This window comes from Aquarana catesbeiana, linkage group LG06, assembly GCF_042186555.1.
Source record: "Aquarana catesbeiana isolate 2022-GZ linkage group LG06, ASM4218655v1, whole genome shotgun sequence".
Taxonomy (NCBI): domain Eukaryota; kingdom Metazoa; phylum Chordata; class Amphibia; order Anura; family Ranidae; genus Aquarana; species Aquarana catesbeiana.
Genome location: NC_133329.1, coordinates 353522311 through 353538463, shown reverse-complemented (window position 1 = coordinate 353538463; position 16153 = coordinate 353522311). Strand labels below are relative to the sequence as shown.

General features: G+C 40.5%; 1 protein-coding gene across 5 annotated transcripts in view; it reads right to left on the bottom strand.

Annotated features, from left to right (window-relative positions):
• Nucleotides 1–16153, bottom strand: part of KCNH7 (potassium voltage-gated channel subfamily H member 7) — a 714913-nt gene that overhangs the window by 42328 nt on the left and 656432 nt on the right. For all 5 annotated transcript variants that reach the window (XM_073634033.1, XM_073634036.1, XM_073634035.1 and 2 more), the window contains one exon: nt 1706–1874. In XM_073634033.1, coding sequence (XP_073490134.1) covers nt 1706–1874 — 169 coding nt within the window. The remainder of the gene's footprint in view (nt 1–1705; nt 1875–16153) is intronic.

Below are 16153 nucleotides of genomic sequence, written 5' to 3'. Positions count from 1 at the left end.
AGCCACAGCAAAGCTTGGTATGGAGAAGAAGCTGAACTCTATGCAGATGCAACAAACATAATTTAATTCAGTATTTATTTGGTGAAATCCACTATCTATATTGTTGCCTACAAATATCACAAATACCTGAATTTGTCTTGATATTGGTTTCATGTAATTCCCTATACAGGCAGTCCCTGGGTTACACAAAAAAGTTCTGTAGGTTTGTTCTTAAGTTGAATTTGTATGCAAGTTGGAACAGGTAATTTTTTTTAGGTGTAACTCCAGCCCCAAAAAAAATATATATTTAATTTTTTGGATAGCATAGGGAAGGGTTAACACCCCTGCAATGTGTGTTTTGCTGTCTGTGCCCCTGTTCAGAAGATTTCACCTCCCTTTCTGTCCCTGTGACAATTGGATTTTGAAAATTTTGGGTTGTTGTGGGAACAAGGATTAGTGATAAAGCTGCATTGGAAACACCCTTTTCCCATGATAACTCCTACAGGAGTGAATTTCCATCCCTAGGGGTAGATTTTCTCACTTCCTGTTGTCTCCCTCTGTTTGTAAGTATGAGTCGTATGTAAGTTGGATGTTTGTAACTCAGGGACTGCCTGTACAGCAGCAATCGGAGGGTCAACATTCTAACCCGATCAGCCTCTCATGCTTTGCATACAGTGCAGAAAAGAGGGATGACTTTATTAGGGTTTTACTGTTCCTACATTGTCCATTTGCAAGGTGAGGTGGGCCCTTGACCATACTGTAGTCCCTAACTGCCCTCTAGCTTGCAGGGTGGTCCAGGACCTGGATATGTTGACTAACAGGGGTAGCAGGATCATATGACTAGCTGCACAAAACTACAAATCCTTTGGCAGGTAAAACAGTTGTCATATATATATTTTAAATGAATATTAAGCTATTTGCCTGGAGTTCAGCTGTAATTTCCCTTTGGTTTACTTTCTACTAGTTCTGTGGTTTGACATTCTAAAGAACACTGAATAAAAATTTCAGACAGAAAAACTATATGCTGACTGCATGTTTTGTTACACCAAAGGAATTCATTCTCCTAATGTGGCATGTTTGTATACCCGGAGCAGGAGTTTTAGCATGTAAGCTCCACTGGGGCAGGAACTACTGTATACATCAACAATAATGCATTTTCCATTAAGACAGACATAAATGACGCTATGCCTGTGAAGACTCTCATTTACCCAGTTCTATGCTATATCTAGTGGCATTTAATCACACTCAGCTGGGCTTATTTTGCAATGTTGAAGACGTTTCCTAGGTTATCCAAGCCACTTTGTTATTTTTAACAATGACAATTCACACCTTCAGCCACGTGAATCAAAAGACTGACACCAAAGGTGGGCTTATTTACAGTAATTAGAAAGGGATGGCTCTACAACAATTACACCTCCCATCCTCTTCTTGTATAATTAACATCCGCCTCAACACATTCCATGGTGATTGGATCGAGGTGTCTGTGTTACCTGTGTGAATATAAATTCTGGGATATCTTCCTGACACTCATTAGAATTGAAGAAGTGGCTTGGAGAATTTAAGAAATGTCTTCAACATCCTGGAACTAGTCCAGCTAAATGTGACTAACTGCTGCTAGCTACTTAAATGTTCAAAATGGACACAAATGAGAAATACCACAATATAGAGATATGATATTATAGGACTTCTTTAGTATCCTATATGATAATTTTCAATTTGTCCTTACCTGTTCATCTGCTCCTGAATAAGGTCAAGTCGGTGCTCCACCTCACTGTAGGTCAGATCATTGTCGGCTTCTCCCATTCCCCAGGTCACATTGTTCAACGTTGTGTGATGGGTTGTACTCTCATGTAGCTCAGGAACTTCTCTCTCCCAGTTCCTCGGACTTGCTATATCTGTTACAAAACAGTAGTATGCAAACTGGTCAAACAATGTCTTTGTTTGTTCAAATGGACCTCCAGCCACAATATTCTAGAATTAGAAGAGCTAAAACCTTTGTTACGTTATTGATGCCTTTGTACCATGTTGTGGAGGCTTTCCCCTTAGTTCCCAGGTGACTACATGCGGAGACAACTCTTGAACAGGGATGCAACCATTGGCAAAACCTATTTTGAATAGACTGGGGAAAGGTTGAACCCCTGCCAGGCTTATGTGTTCTCTGTTCACCCGTTTGTAAGATCTCCCTTGCTTCCAGTGACAGGAGGGGGTATGAGAAGAAATTTCATCAGTGGAATGCAAATGGTCATTAAGGTGGAAAAGAAGGCTAAAAAAAAATTGTGAACAGACACACTGTATATTTATCTCCTTTTTCGCAATCCTGTTGAAAGCGTACATACAACTGTGCATGTGAAGCTCTGTTTAAATTTTTGGCACAGTACCAGTGTGAGGGATTAATGACTCCCATGTATGTGCAGGAGTGACATCTTATACCAGTCAATCCAAACGATCGAAGATCGGTACCCAGAATAATCCCTGGGGGGATGCAAGGGCTGGACCTCACCATTGTCGGACCATTGGAGCATAGGTAAGTACAGGTATTTCTGACTTTAGTTCCACATTAAAACATTATTTTGGTAGTGGGAAATGGTAAAAAAATATTACTGTTTTTTTTATCCATGTCTGTGTCCTTGTTGGGAAGAATACTCTCTCTTCATGTACCAGTGACAGTGATCTCCACAACTAGAATAGAGACAAATTCTCTCACTCTGGGGCTCAAACAACAGAGATTCAAGCCTTTTCTCATTCGTTGGCTGAAGTTGCACTTTAGTTATATGTTTTGAGTGAAAAAGCACAATAACTAAAAAGACAATGGGGTTGATTTACTAAAGGCAAATATACTGTACACTTGGAAAAGTGCAGTTGCTCCAGAGCTTAGTAAATGAGCAGAAGCTCTGCGGGCTTCCATCATCCAATCATGTGCAAGAAAAAATGCTGTTTTTTTTATTTACTTGCACATGATTGGGTATTCTATGCAAAATGAAGCTTTATCCCATTCACTAAGCTCTGGTGCAACTGCACTTTGCAAATTGCACAGTCTTTTTGCTTTTAGTAAATCAGCCCAATAACCTTTAAGTAGAACTAAAGGCAAAACTTTTTTATTTTGGATAGGATATTGGCTGGTACGCACAGGCTGAATATTAGCCGATTCTGTCAAACAGACATGCTGTAAAACCAGCATCTGATCAGTGCTGGTAGCCAATGGCTGTGAGCACAGATCAGTGTATTCCGGAGTGGGGGGCGGAGAGGGTCCCTCTGAATACAATTCCTCGGCGGGAAGATCACAACACTATCATTGCTTGTGTAAAAAAACAAGAAGAAAAAAAAAACAACATAGTGTGTACCCCGCATAAAACAGGCAATATTTGCACTATTGGGGAAGTTTTGCCTTTAGTTATACTTGCAAGACAAGATAAGTAAACATTTGGTATTGTACTGTAACAATTTTTCAGATTTTCTGTGGCACTCATTTTGATTAGTTGGGATTCATAAACAGATCCAAATTCTGAATCTAAATGCAAAATGGAAATGGATGTGTTTTTGTGACTTCCGTGTTCCTTCAGTTTTTTCTCATGTTGCTTAACGGACCTATGTTAGGTTTATGGGCAGGCGAATGTAAATATATGTGCCCCTGTTTACATCCTTTTACCTCCGATCTATCAGGTTTAGGTAAAAAAAAAAACCAGGATAAGGATACAGATCTTTCCCCTTTTTTTGGACTAAAGCCAGCCATAGACAAGAACTGACCAAATTTTGATCCATCTATGGGCAGGCTGGTTGTACATAGTATATAATATAGGGATATGTGTTTGGGATTGAATGGCTGTCCCACCCCCTGTTATTGTAATCAGTACTTATACTTCCATTCCCTGCCGGCTCAGATCATGTGACCTGACAAAGGGGTTAATCCCCGAAACATGTAGTCTATTACCGACTGAGCTCTGACATTATTCTACAACCTTGCCCTTTTTTTCTCCCCCCCCCAAGCTTCTTTTCTCCTATCCTCCCTTCTTTTTCCTTCCCTCTCTTTCTTTTTCACCTTTTGTTCAACCATTCTTTTCCCTTCCCATTCCTCACTTTCTTTTTTCCCCCCTGGCACCCAATTTTTCCTTGCACTCGTTTGTTAGTAATTGACTCATTATGGCTCATACCTTCCATGCCTATGATATTTTTCAGCAATTGTACCCTATACAGTGTCCCCCGTGTCCGCCGCGGGGGGATTACCCAATTCTTTGGGTGCCTCACACATTGCCGCCCGTGACCCCGCCTGGGTCTTTATCGGTAAGACAGACTCAGCTTTATTAATTTACTCCAAGTAATTTGTAATCATTGTATGAGAATGTCTATTCTCTCTTTCTCCCCCTTCTTGCTAATTATTAACTTGTAAATATTGTGACATTATCAATAAAGAATTGTATTTTTCTCTAGATGTATTAAACCAATTCCTCCTGAGGAAGCAAATTTATTTGCGAAACATGTAGAGGAATCCAAATTGGACCTACATCTTCAGAAGCTCCACTACATTGTGGGGTTCTTGCCTTGTAAAGTCTGTATGTAATAATTTTTCTTGCTTCTGTATGCAATAATGTTTTTAAATCACTTTTTGTATCTATGTGTAAATACTGTTCATGTATAATAAAAATTAAAAAAAACATTTTATATTCAATCGCTTTATCCCTGGGTACCGAGATAGTCCATTCCCATTTTTGTCTTGGGGCATTCACTGGAGTAGCTCCAGACAACTCCCCTCTATATCATTGTCAATAAAGGATGATGGTACCCGCCCCTATCTATATGCATTTATCTTCATTGAGGCAACTTTCTTCAACCTTTTCCTTCCAATTGCTTTGCGGTCCTATGATTGATTCCAGCCTTCCTGTTATTGCCGCTGCACTTTTGTCTGCATAGACTCGGAAACAAGCCACTGGTGCGTTCCTGTTTCTCCAGCCAGGATTGTACTGCCCTGTACGGCTCTGTCTCTCCTCCCCTCCCATCGGGAATGGCCTGTGCCTTTCCTGAGCTGGAAAAACCTTGTTTGGTATCTGACAGTTTGAGCCTGGGAGCTCCATCTACACCCTCCATGAATGTCTCACTGTCATTTTACAGCACCAGGGTTTGTTACAGCTATCCATCCGGGTCTGCCGAGGATGACATGCTAGCCATGAGTAAGGGCTCATTTACACTTGCTTCAGCTTCAACAAAGATTAACAGCTAGTTTACACTTGCTTCAAAACAAGGTTTCGGACAGGCTTTGTTAAAACTCTCCAAACGCCAGTCAAAGCTCCTGTCACTAAATAAAATGGTTAGCTTACAGTCCTGTTTACACATTGCTTTTGCTTTGCTTCGACTTTGCATCAAAAATTCTACCCCATGTAGCTTTAGTGGTGCTTCAAAGCATCTTCAAAGCCTCCATAGAAGTCTATGGCAAAGCTCGCTTGAAGCCCCATTGAAGCCCCACCGAAGCCCCACCGAAGCCTCATCAAATCACCAAGCAAAAGCAAGGTGTAAACATGACTGTAAGCTAAACATTTTATTTAGTGACAGGAGCTTTGCCTGGCGTTCAGAGAGCTTTAACAAAGCGTGTCCAAAGCCATGTTTTAAAGCAAGTGTAAACTAGCCCTAACTGTGCTATTATGGCACTTTCTACTCGATCCTTTGGTTTAAATTCATGAATTGATTCAATTACAAGTAAAGATTGAAACTTTTTAGGCCTCATGTGCACTGCTGCTGGTAAACAGACGTTCAGAGGCAGTTGAATGCTTTTTTCAGCTGCCCCTGAACTCATCCAATGTTATGTTATGTGTACATGTACACAGGTTCGTTTAATGTTGTTTTTAGGCAGTTGCGTTTATAGGTTTTTCTTTGAAGGCAAAAAAAAGAGTTCAGACGCCAAAGTTTCAGACGCCAAACATATTTCGTTTACAGGCGTTTTTCATTTTTGGCTATTTTGAAAATAAAAAAAATAAATAAATACATTTTTCAAACGCTTCTAAATGCAAAACGGACGTTTTAAACGTGGGTTACTATCTGTTAAATTGCTCAGGAGAGGTTGTAAAAACGTCCCATGTACATTAAGCCTTACTTCACTCTCCTTGTGTTATAATATACTGGAACAGCATTCCTTGTGTTGGAATCTTTTTGTTTCTCATTTGGTCTTGTGAGTTTTGGAGCAGCGGTCAGACCTATACATTTTATATACATTTTTTCACAGGCATCTTTGTTCACAATCATGCGCCTGGCTCTTTGATCATCTCTGGTTGCACAGAAGTCGATCTATAGATCGAATTCAGTACAACCAGCCCGTAGGCTTTTTATTTGTGCAATCACTGCCAGGGGCTATAGTTGCCAGCAGTGATCATTGTATTCTGAAGGCTCCCCGCCAGTTGAACACAATAGCTCTGCAACTGACTGTGTTGATGGGTGAAATTGAGCAATTTTCTTTCCTTCAACCTGTTTTTTTTCTCATTCAGTTTCCTTTAGATTTACCTTCATCTATGTGGTGCAAGGGCCTGCCTGATTACATACAAATTAAAAGTGTTTAGGTTTGACCTCATATTATATGGTTTTGGTAAATATAAGGTCAAATTATACAAGAAAATTGTATAATGTATGGCCAACCTAAGGGCTCGTTCTCACTTGCTTTGGTCTCTGAAGAGTAATCTGCATAATGCCACCACATCTTAGGGCTAACGATTATTGAAAATCTGTAATGTGCTAGGAATCCCAGTATACAGTATAGACAGTATAACAAGACCAATAATGCTAGGAATCTTTACCAGCAGGGGAGCATGGACATTCCACTGTGGGTACATCTAAGGACTAGTAAGCTGAAATATATTACATTATTTTTTTTTAGTTTTAGATATCCTTTTAATCCCTTCCTGCCCACCCTAAGGTCCCATTTAAAAGTTCTTAACGCCCAGGGGGGCAGGAAGGATCTGCGATCTTGTGACCACTGTGATTTTCCTGTCACAGTGGTCACATGATCGGAAGCTGGTCCTGTCGGCTATCGATTTTTTCAGCAGTCTTTGTGCTGGAAGTGTGCAGTTTGGATACAGTCAGCATGGCTCCCAGTCATGTGACCACTGTGAGATAGTGATTATATGACATTGTTTACAATGTTATATATTATTATGGATGTATTTTGATTTTCAGATCTATATAATTGTGGCTTCCTCCTTCCCCTTCCTGAAGAACTGGCTACAATCCATGAAACGAGTCAAGACTTGGGAGTTTCTCACTTCTTCTCCTTGGACACCTGATATACCTTTGTGGATTATATTATGGTTGTACAATATGTTTTGCATAATTACAAGTAGGAGTTCATAGAAAGGTGCAAGCCCAAAAAGAGGATAGGCATTATGTATGATTTTTATTGGAATTATTGCTTTTATTATCATTCTAATACTTTTTTATATATGTTTGATAGTACATCCTTGAGCACCACAAAAAGTCTGCTTTGCCCCAGATTATTCCATTTTCTCAAGACTGTCTAGGATGAGGTATTTTATAAAATATCCACCAACTAGTTTTTCAAATTTGTCTTTGACAGAAGCAGTTAGAAGGCTCTGGCTATTAAACTAAAACATAGATGATAAATTATTAAAATAAAAAAAAAATAATCACAAGTCACACTGGACCGCTGCTACCACACTCAAATGACCAAATGAGAAACAGACAAAAAAGAACTGGGAAGCACAGATCCAGGAAGTGGCAAGGGATCAATTGGAGATGGCATCCATGTAAAATTTAAAACAGTTTATTGCTGATAAAACATGTAACCAATACACAGTACAAATTGGAAAAATCGTTAGAATGGCCAAACTCACTGTGATAATGCCAGCAATGGAGCCAAAAGGTGGTTGGAAAATGGCTGTCCCTCTGTGGACAGAGGGGGCTGCAGACCAAAAATGGGAAGCCTGAAAGGCTAGGTCCAGATCCAGGAAGCACGATCACTGTATGACCAGAGTGGAAAATGGCAGCCTTTCCCCTCCCGGATGTAGCCTGGCTTTGGTTAAGGTCACCGCTCCCAGCTGTTGGAAAGTGTTTTCAGGCTTCCCCTCTTTGTTCTGCAACCCCCTCTGTCCACAGCCCTCACAGAAGCGGGACAGCCATTTCTCCACCACCTTTTGGCTCCATTGCTGGCACTATCACACTGAGTTTGGCCATTGACAATTTTTTCCATTTGTACTGTGTACTTTGTTACTTGTTTTATCAGCAATAAACTGTTTTACTTTTCACATGGATTGCATCTCCAATTGATTCCTTGCCACCTCCTGGATTTGCATTTCCCAATTCTGTTTTTGTATTAGAGATTGGCAAACTTTTCGGGCCGAGCATCGGTTCAGCCCCGAACAGCACCCGCTGTACATCTTAATTTTCATGGCGCTCGGTGGGATATTCGCCCGCCGAGCGCACAGCAAATAGCTGCCGGTTGTTAAGGAGCGGGCTGGGAAGCCACTCAACAGGCTTCCCCGCTGACCGAAAAAAAATATTGCCAGCAAAAGAAAAAAAAAATGAGGAAGAAACAGCGTGAGGGTCCCTGCCAACACATACTAGGCCCTTCGGGTCTGGTATGGATTTTAAGTGGAACCCCACACCAAAATTAAAAAAAAAGTGTGGGGTTCCCCCCAAAATCCATAAATCTATCCATATCCACCTTATCCAAGCATGAAGCCTGGAAGGCCGGGGGGGGGCGAGTGAGCGAGATACATCGTCAATCACGACGCCCGCCGCACCCAAAAGAAAAGAAAACTCTGCCCGCGACGAAGGTTAGCCGCCAACTGCCTGCGCCGCCATCTGACAGTTCTTAAACAGGTAATGGGCAGAGACACCTGGCGGTCACCTGGTGGCACCACCCCCTTGAGACGTCACCGACCGCTGCATGCTGGGTTCGCGGTTCGGGACTAAACTTTTTCCATGTTCGGCCCATCACTATTGTTTAAGTGAAACATGCAGTTTTTACACATCGTTGTCCATGTTTCAGCTTATAATAAAAAAGTACTTTTCAGCTTATAATAAAAGCAAAGTATTTATTAAAACATTCCAAATAACTAAATAAAAGCTGTACATGTTTTTAAAAAACTGTAATTTTTTTAAAGTAAGTAAACTAGTCACAATGCTTTTTTTCAAGTTAACCGACACATACAGATGCCGCTAAAATTGGCCGGGCATTTAGGAACAGATGATCCCTTCCCATCACAAAAGGATTAATCTGAGCTCAAAAGCAGGACTATTTTCACTGATAAATCTCCAGAACATGAAACTGCCCCTGAAGGTCAGGGACAGCTGGTAACTATGGCAATTCCTCTGTAGTAAAAAAGGGCCTTGGTGCACCTAAAGCTGGAGAGAATCCCACTGCGAATAAATCTCTGACATCCAAGTTTAACACACACTATAGATGAACAGGAAATGTTCACTTAGCTGTAAAGAATGATCACAAAATCAATCTAGCCTGCAGTATGGATTTTTCACATGTATCTAATTTTAACAAGAAAGATGACTATATTACATGCATAAGATATAAATTATAGAACTTATCTTCCAGACATCTCTAGAAGATCAACTCACTAGCACAAGAGCACCACAGGGCAGATCTGGGTATCCAAAATGAGTATATATGCCATCAGCCTGTAATTACATAGGTTTACTGGTCACTTACCCACCCTTGGTCCCAAACAGCTCAATGGCAACCAACATTTGCTATCATCAGTGTTTCTAGTCAGAGGTCTCTGCTGGATTATAGAACACCTTCCCCCTTTTGCTATGGGAAGGATTCTGTAGTTTACAGAATCACAGACATGGCCAAAAACTAAAGGCATTTCAAATGGCAACTTTCTGGCTTTAAGAAACACTAAAAGAAATCAAGAAAAATAATTGTGGTGGCCAGTAACAGTTAGATTTATAGAACAAGCACAGGGAATAAATTATGGAATCACTCAATTCTGAGGAAAAAATTATGGAATCATGAAAAACAAACAAACAAAATAACACTCGAACACATCACTAGAACTTTGTTGCACCACCTCTGGCTTTTATAACTGCTTGCAGTCTCTGAGGCATTAACTTAATGAGTGATAAACAGTACTCTTCATCAATCTGGCTCCAGCCTCCTCTGATTGCTGTTGCCAAATCATCTTTGCAGGTTGGAGCCTTGTCATGAACCATTTTCTTTAACTTCCACCACAGATTTTCAATTGGATTGCGATCTGGACTGTTTGCAGGCCATGACATTGACCTTATGTGTCTTTCTTCAAGGAATTTTTTCACAGTTTTTGCTCTATGGCAAGATGCATTATCATCTTGATAAATGATTTCATCATCCCCAAACATCCTTTCAATAGATGGGATAAGAAAAGTGTCCAAAATTTCAATGTAAACCTGTGCATTTATTGAAGATTTAATGACAGCCATCTCCCCAGTGCCTTTACCTGACATGCAGCCCCATATCATAATTGATTGTGGAAATTTGCATGTTTTCTTCAGACAGTCGTCTGCATAAATCTCAATGGAACGGCACCAAACAAAAGTTCCAGCATCATCACCTTGCCCAATGCAGATTCGAGATTCATAACTGAATATGACTTTCATCCAATCATCCACAGTCCACGATTGCCTTTCCTTAGCCAATTGTAACCTTGTTTTTTTGTGTTTAGGTGTTAGAGATGGCTTTCTTTTAGCTTTTCTGTATGTAAATCCCATTTCCTTTAGGCGGTTTCTTACAGTTCGGTCACAGATGTTGACTCCAGTTTCCTCCCATTTGTTCCTCATTTGTTTTGTTTTACATTTTCTGTTTTCAAGGCATATTGCTTTAAGTTTTCTGTCTTGACGCTTTGATGTCTTCCTTGGTCTACCAGTATGCTTGCCTTTAACCACCTTCCCATGTTGTTTGTATTTGGTCCATGTTTTAGACACAGCCGACTGTGAACAACCAACATCTTGTGCAACACTGCGTGATGATTTACCCTCTTTACCTACATACTAACAAGCAGATTTAATCTGATGTAGGTGTTAGTGTTTGTAATGAAAATTTACAGGGTGATTCCATAATTTTTTCCTCAGAATTGAGTGATTCCATAATTTATTCCCTGTGCTTGTTCTATAAATCTAACTGTTACTGGCCACCACAATTATTTTTCTTGATTTCTTTTAGTGTTTCTTAAAGCCAGAAAGTTGCCATTTGAAATGCCTTTAGTTTTTGGCCATGTCTGTGATCTGCTTTTTTTCTACAACAATAAACAACTGAAGGAACATCCTCAGGGACTGGTAATTCCATAATTTTTGCCAGGGGTTGTATAGAAATAATACATGGGCAAATATGCATGTACTGTGGAAACTTACTAAAAATGCTTTTTTTTTTCTTTTTATAGATATATATGGGAAGGTGCAGAGTGATGTGGCGGCAGAAAACACACATAGTTCAGGTGCAATGACAAGAATATATTGTTACAAAAGTCCAGCCGAAACAAAGAGACCCAACAGGAAAGCAACCTGTAACCTGACAGAAAAAAGCGGCAGTAGAGTGGCGGACCAAAGGAGCAAAGTGTGGCCTGGCCGGTCTGCACCCTAACAGAATGATGATGTAGCCCTGCCTTTTCCCTATTCCTCCGGAAGCCTTCCCTGAAGGTAAGCACTGTCCCCGACAGACAGGTGACCTGTCCTTATTCTAACCACTCTCAAAATGCATGCCAAACCTGAGAGCCAGGGTCTTAAATAGACTCTGCACCAGAGTCATATGGAGTGTCAGCATCAAATTGGATAGTTGCCCCCCCCCCCCCCAAAAGGAACAGGGACAGAGGAGACCATGGAGGAACTAGGTTCCTCTCAACTTCCTCCTCCATCTGCATTGTCACTGCGAATGGGCGCCACTTGCAGTGGAGAAAGTAGACTACACCTGCCTACACATACACTTTTTTAAAATAAAAAATAAAGTTTATTGAACCTCAACAAACAGACATAGCATATACAGCCAAAATAGATGACAGTAGTGGTATTCCAATATATCCGTGATCCATACACAACATAGTACAACCAGCAAATATCAGACACCCTCAAAGCATAACCATATGTAAAATGCATATCTACAAACCATGCAAACATAGTGGGTGGGTAGAATTGTAGATAGTTAAGAATCCAGGAGAGTACCTCCTGTAATAAAGGTCACTCCAGGATTCCATCCATCACCAGGTCGACCTGGGCCAGACCAGGTACCAACCAGTCCCCGCAGAGCCTGTCAAATTTACTTACTCAGTGTTGGAAAATTACTTTTTGAAGTCTGAGAGTGTAACCCATGCTGAGTACCCAATCTTTATGAGTGGAAGCCTTATCCGATTTCCACTGTTACAGAAGGAGTCTGGAATAAGGCTCTGTTAACAGCTACTGTCTGAAGTTCTGTTAGTGGAAGGTCATCCAAGATACCCAGAACACATCTGGTGGGTTCTACACATAACTGTGACTAGGTTTTGTAGGGCTTTACAAGGCAACTTCAACACAAGAAGATATAATATGCAGAAGCACATACTGCATATATAATTTATTTTACTCTAATTTTACCCTTTTATAATTGGCTTTGTGCAGTGACAGCTTCCTGGTGGGACAGATCAGATTGGTTCAAACTAGGATCCAAACACACCTGAGCTCATTCCTTATTGTAGAAGGTAATAACACCTGCCCCAAGGGCTTATTGACACCAACATGGTAAAACATGTAACATGTATTTAATGCACCTTGTGCACATTAATACACTGTGGTGCGATTCATTTTGAATCGCACCCTAATGCACACGCCACAGTGCACCACAATGCACAAGGTTTACTCCCATTTCCTAGGTAGCCCTTGATTCTTTATAGTTACAAGAAAAATATTTTTATATGCTTATTAGTTACTAAAATACCAAAACGAACCACTTTATTATGAAGGCAAGAAACAACCATATGCCCCACCACATACCACACGCCATAAGCTGTGGATGACAGTATACTAGACTGTTGCTGTGTTTCTTGGAGTATAATTTAAAGGAAACCGACTGCTATTGGAAAAAAGTTCAGGCTGCTATTTCGATCTTCTTCTAAATACAGTATGTTAGTTATTTTGCTGACATTCTAATTTTTATAGCTTCAATACTTTGACCCTAAAGAAGCATAGAGATAAGGAATGCTGCCCTATTCTCCACTTTCTAGTTCTTGTATGCACTGACAAGCAAGCCAATTGTGTAAGTGTGCAGTTGCACAAGCAAACTGGAACTTAGGGTCCCGTTTATACTAAATGTGAGCCAGGTGGGTGCTGGGACCCCTTGATGTTGCTATATAAACCTGAACAGTTTTCATTTGTTGAGCTGTTGAGAAGTAGGAGGCACATCCTTTACTACCTGTCTGACTGCTACCAAGTGTAGCGCTACCCTTAAAGGAGCCGCAGGTAATTTAACTTGTTCTTTCTCCAAATTAGTCCAGAGGCATCCGGGCACACAGCAACAGTTCATTCACTCTGGCTCATTAAACATAAACAATACATGGGAACACAGGCTCCTTAAGATGCCTGATTGGATGTCAAAACGCACTGGGTGGGACATCTGGTGACGCCACTTCTGGCCTGTGGAACACATGCCAGGTTGGTGGCGTTTCCGGGTCTTACATGTGATTTTTTTGCAAGTGGTTCATGTGAGTGTATTAAAATCTGTATACATATATATTTTAATAAACAACAATACTGCTCTATGTGGGTTCCCCCCCTTTTCTAATATTGGAGGCACACAAGTATGCAGGATGGCTGTATGAGCATCGGAGAGGCCAAACCTTGCTGCCAGAGTACCTAGGAGGGTTGTTCCTCAAGCCTGCTATAACTTCTGTGCTTAACATGCATACAGTTTATTTTGTCTGGTGAGTGTGGGGAAGCACAGAATTGAGCTTTATATGAGCACGGAGCACTTTATACAGTTTTTGATGAACTTTTTAAACTACTATGGGACTGTTTGTGTATATCTTCATACATTTATTGCACTGAACAACATTTTGAATATATGTGGTTTGATTTTATGACAGCGCTGTAGTATAGGTAATTAGAACAGGGGATGTCTTTTTATAATTTTATTACAGAAGAACTTGGATGAGGTGTAGGGTGTTATGGGATACTCCAGATTTACAGAATGTTTGAGAGAACACTCCACTTTGCTAAGCCTCTCTGATCAGTCTGCAGGAGCAAGTACAGATGACAGAACTGAATCCTCTTAGAAACCATCTCAGTTAAAACTTCCACTGACACCTTACCTCAAAGGGAGATGGTACACAGTCACTAAGAACCTAAGCTCAGGTCGGTACTCACAATGTCACAGGATCACTGAATGCCTCCTTCCAGTATCCACCAGACGCACATCTGTGAAGAAGAAGTTAATACTCACAATGCCACAGGACAGTTGGATGCCTCCTTTCAACTTCCAGTGGACACTCTTCAGTGTGCTCCCCACACTGGGTCCTTAGGTGAAATCCCCTGATTAGCACCTGAAAGGATTTTAGAAATAAGTCCCCCCGGCTATCCCATAGCTGGAACCTTGATGTCCCCCGGCTATCCCATAGCTGGAACCTTGATGTCCCATACCTGGAACCTTGATGAACATGCAGTAACTCCAGTAATCTGCTCAGAGGGGCAGAGCCCCTCAGGCTGGGGGCTCCTCTTGCTCTCCTATGTGCTTTTTAGCCACCTACTGGTCACACCTACCCAGGGATTGGCTGACGTCCCATAATTATTAAGACTTGACCATTCAGCCCACTATGATTCTAGAATCCTCTAGAATACAAGCAGAAACAATGTAACCTGCAGCCTGTGAAACACAGAACAACCCTAAGCAATCGACTTCTCCAGTGATTATAGAGGAGCCAAAAAAGAACTAAATTTACCTAACACCCTAGCAACCTAACTAGGAGGATGCTACACGAGGATTCCAGAAAGATTCTCTCATTTCCTCTTTTTATTTGGATTGGGAATACAGTGTGAGTTCACTGTCTGACTCTATTGCATATTATAACAATTCAGAGAGTTCAGGGTATCATAAAGATGACTAGAAGTATACTATTATCCTTATACTCTGTTGATTCTTCATCTCATCCCCACTGGGTAATAGGGCTGAATACCATAAGGATACCATAAGGATGCTGATAAACCTTTTCAGGTCCCCCTGACCCCATGCAACTGCCTCAAGTTGTGTTTGCTCTTTACAATATTAAAAAACATCAGCAAATTGGTAGGGCCTCCCATTAGCTCTCCCCTTCCTGTAACTCCAGTATGGATGAACAAAACTAATTGTTTAAATTTACTTGAAATTGATGTAATAAATAGAGATAAAGTTCTTAAAATGCATTAGAGTCAATAAGGTAGGTTAAAGCGGTAATAAACCCATAAGAAAAATTTAATATATTGCAGCTTACATTTACATCTAGGCTACTTGCCACATAGCATAAAGTAGTATTGGAATAGCAGTCCTTGGGACGATAAATCGCTTACTTCCGTGTCTGGGAGACACTGAAAGTGACGTCACTGGCTCTGCCCATTTGTGAGCCTAGAGCCTAGTTAGTGTTTTTAATCCTATTAAACATGATCGTTGTTAAAGACATATTACGCTATATGCCTATACTTTTATTTCCCGAGTACCCATTCTCCAGTGGGGCTTTTCTAATGGAGCTTTTCTAATGGAACCACATTAGATCATTACTTTATTAAAGGCGAAATATAACCTGTAATTGGTTACACATATTACGGTAAGCAGGCAGTGCACAAAGCTGTGTCTGGTGATGGCTGTATAACATGAATTTGGACTCTATGGATGGAATTTTCACATATTGCATCGATTGATATATGATTGTGATGGGGACTTCATTGTTATTATTTGATACTAGAAAGTTTTCAATTTTATTTATTTCTTGATATTTTTCCTAGTCATATTTTCTTACATTTGGTATGATGGACTTTTTGGGGGATTTTTTGATGACTTTAGGGTCACTTTTATGTATGTATTTAGCACTAAATGGTATTTCACAAAAAAATGATATATGACATGGTTCATGGTATCTTTATGAGTGAAGTGTTGTTTTTTGAACAGGGCACTATTCCTTTGTTGTTACACATTCTTTTAGTGGTTGGAGTTCACCATAACAGTGGCTGCGGTAGTTTTGCAATTGTTGCACATATG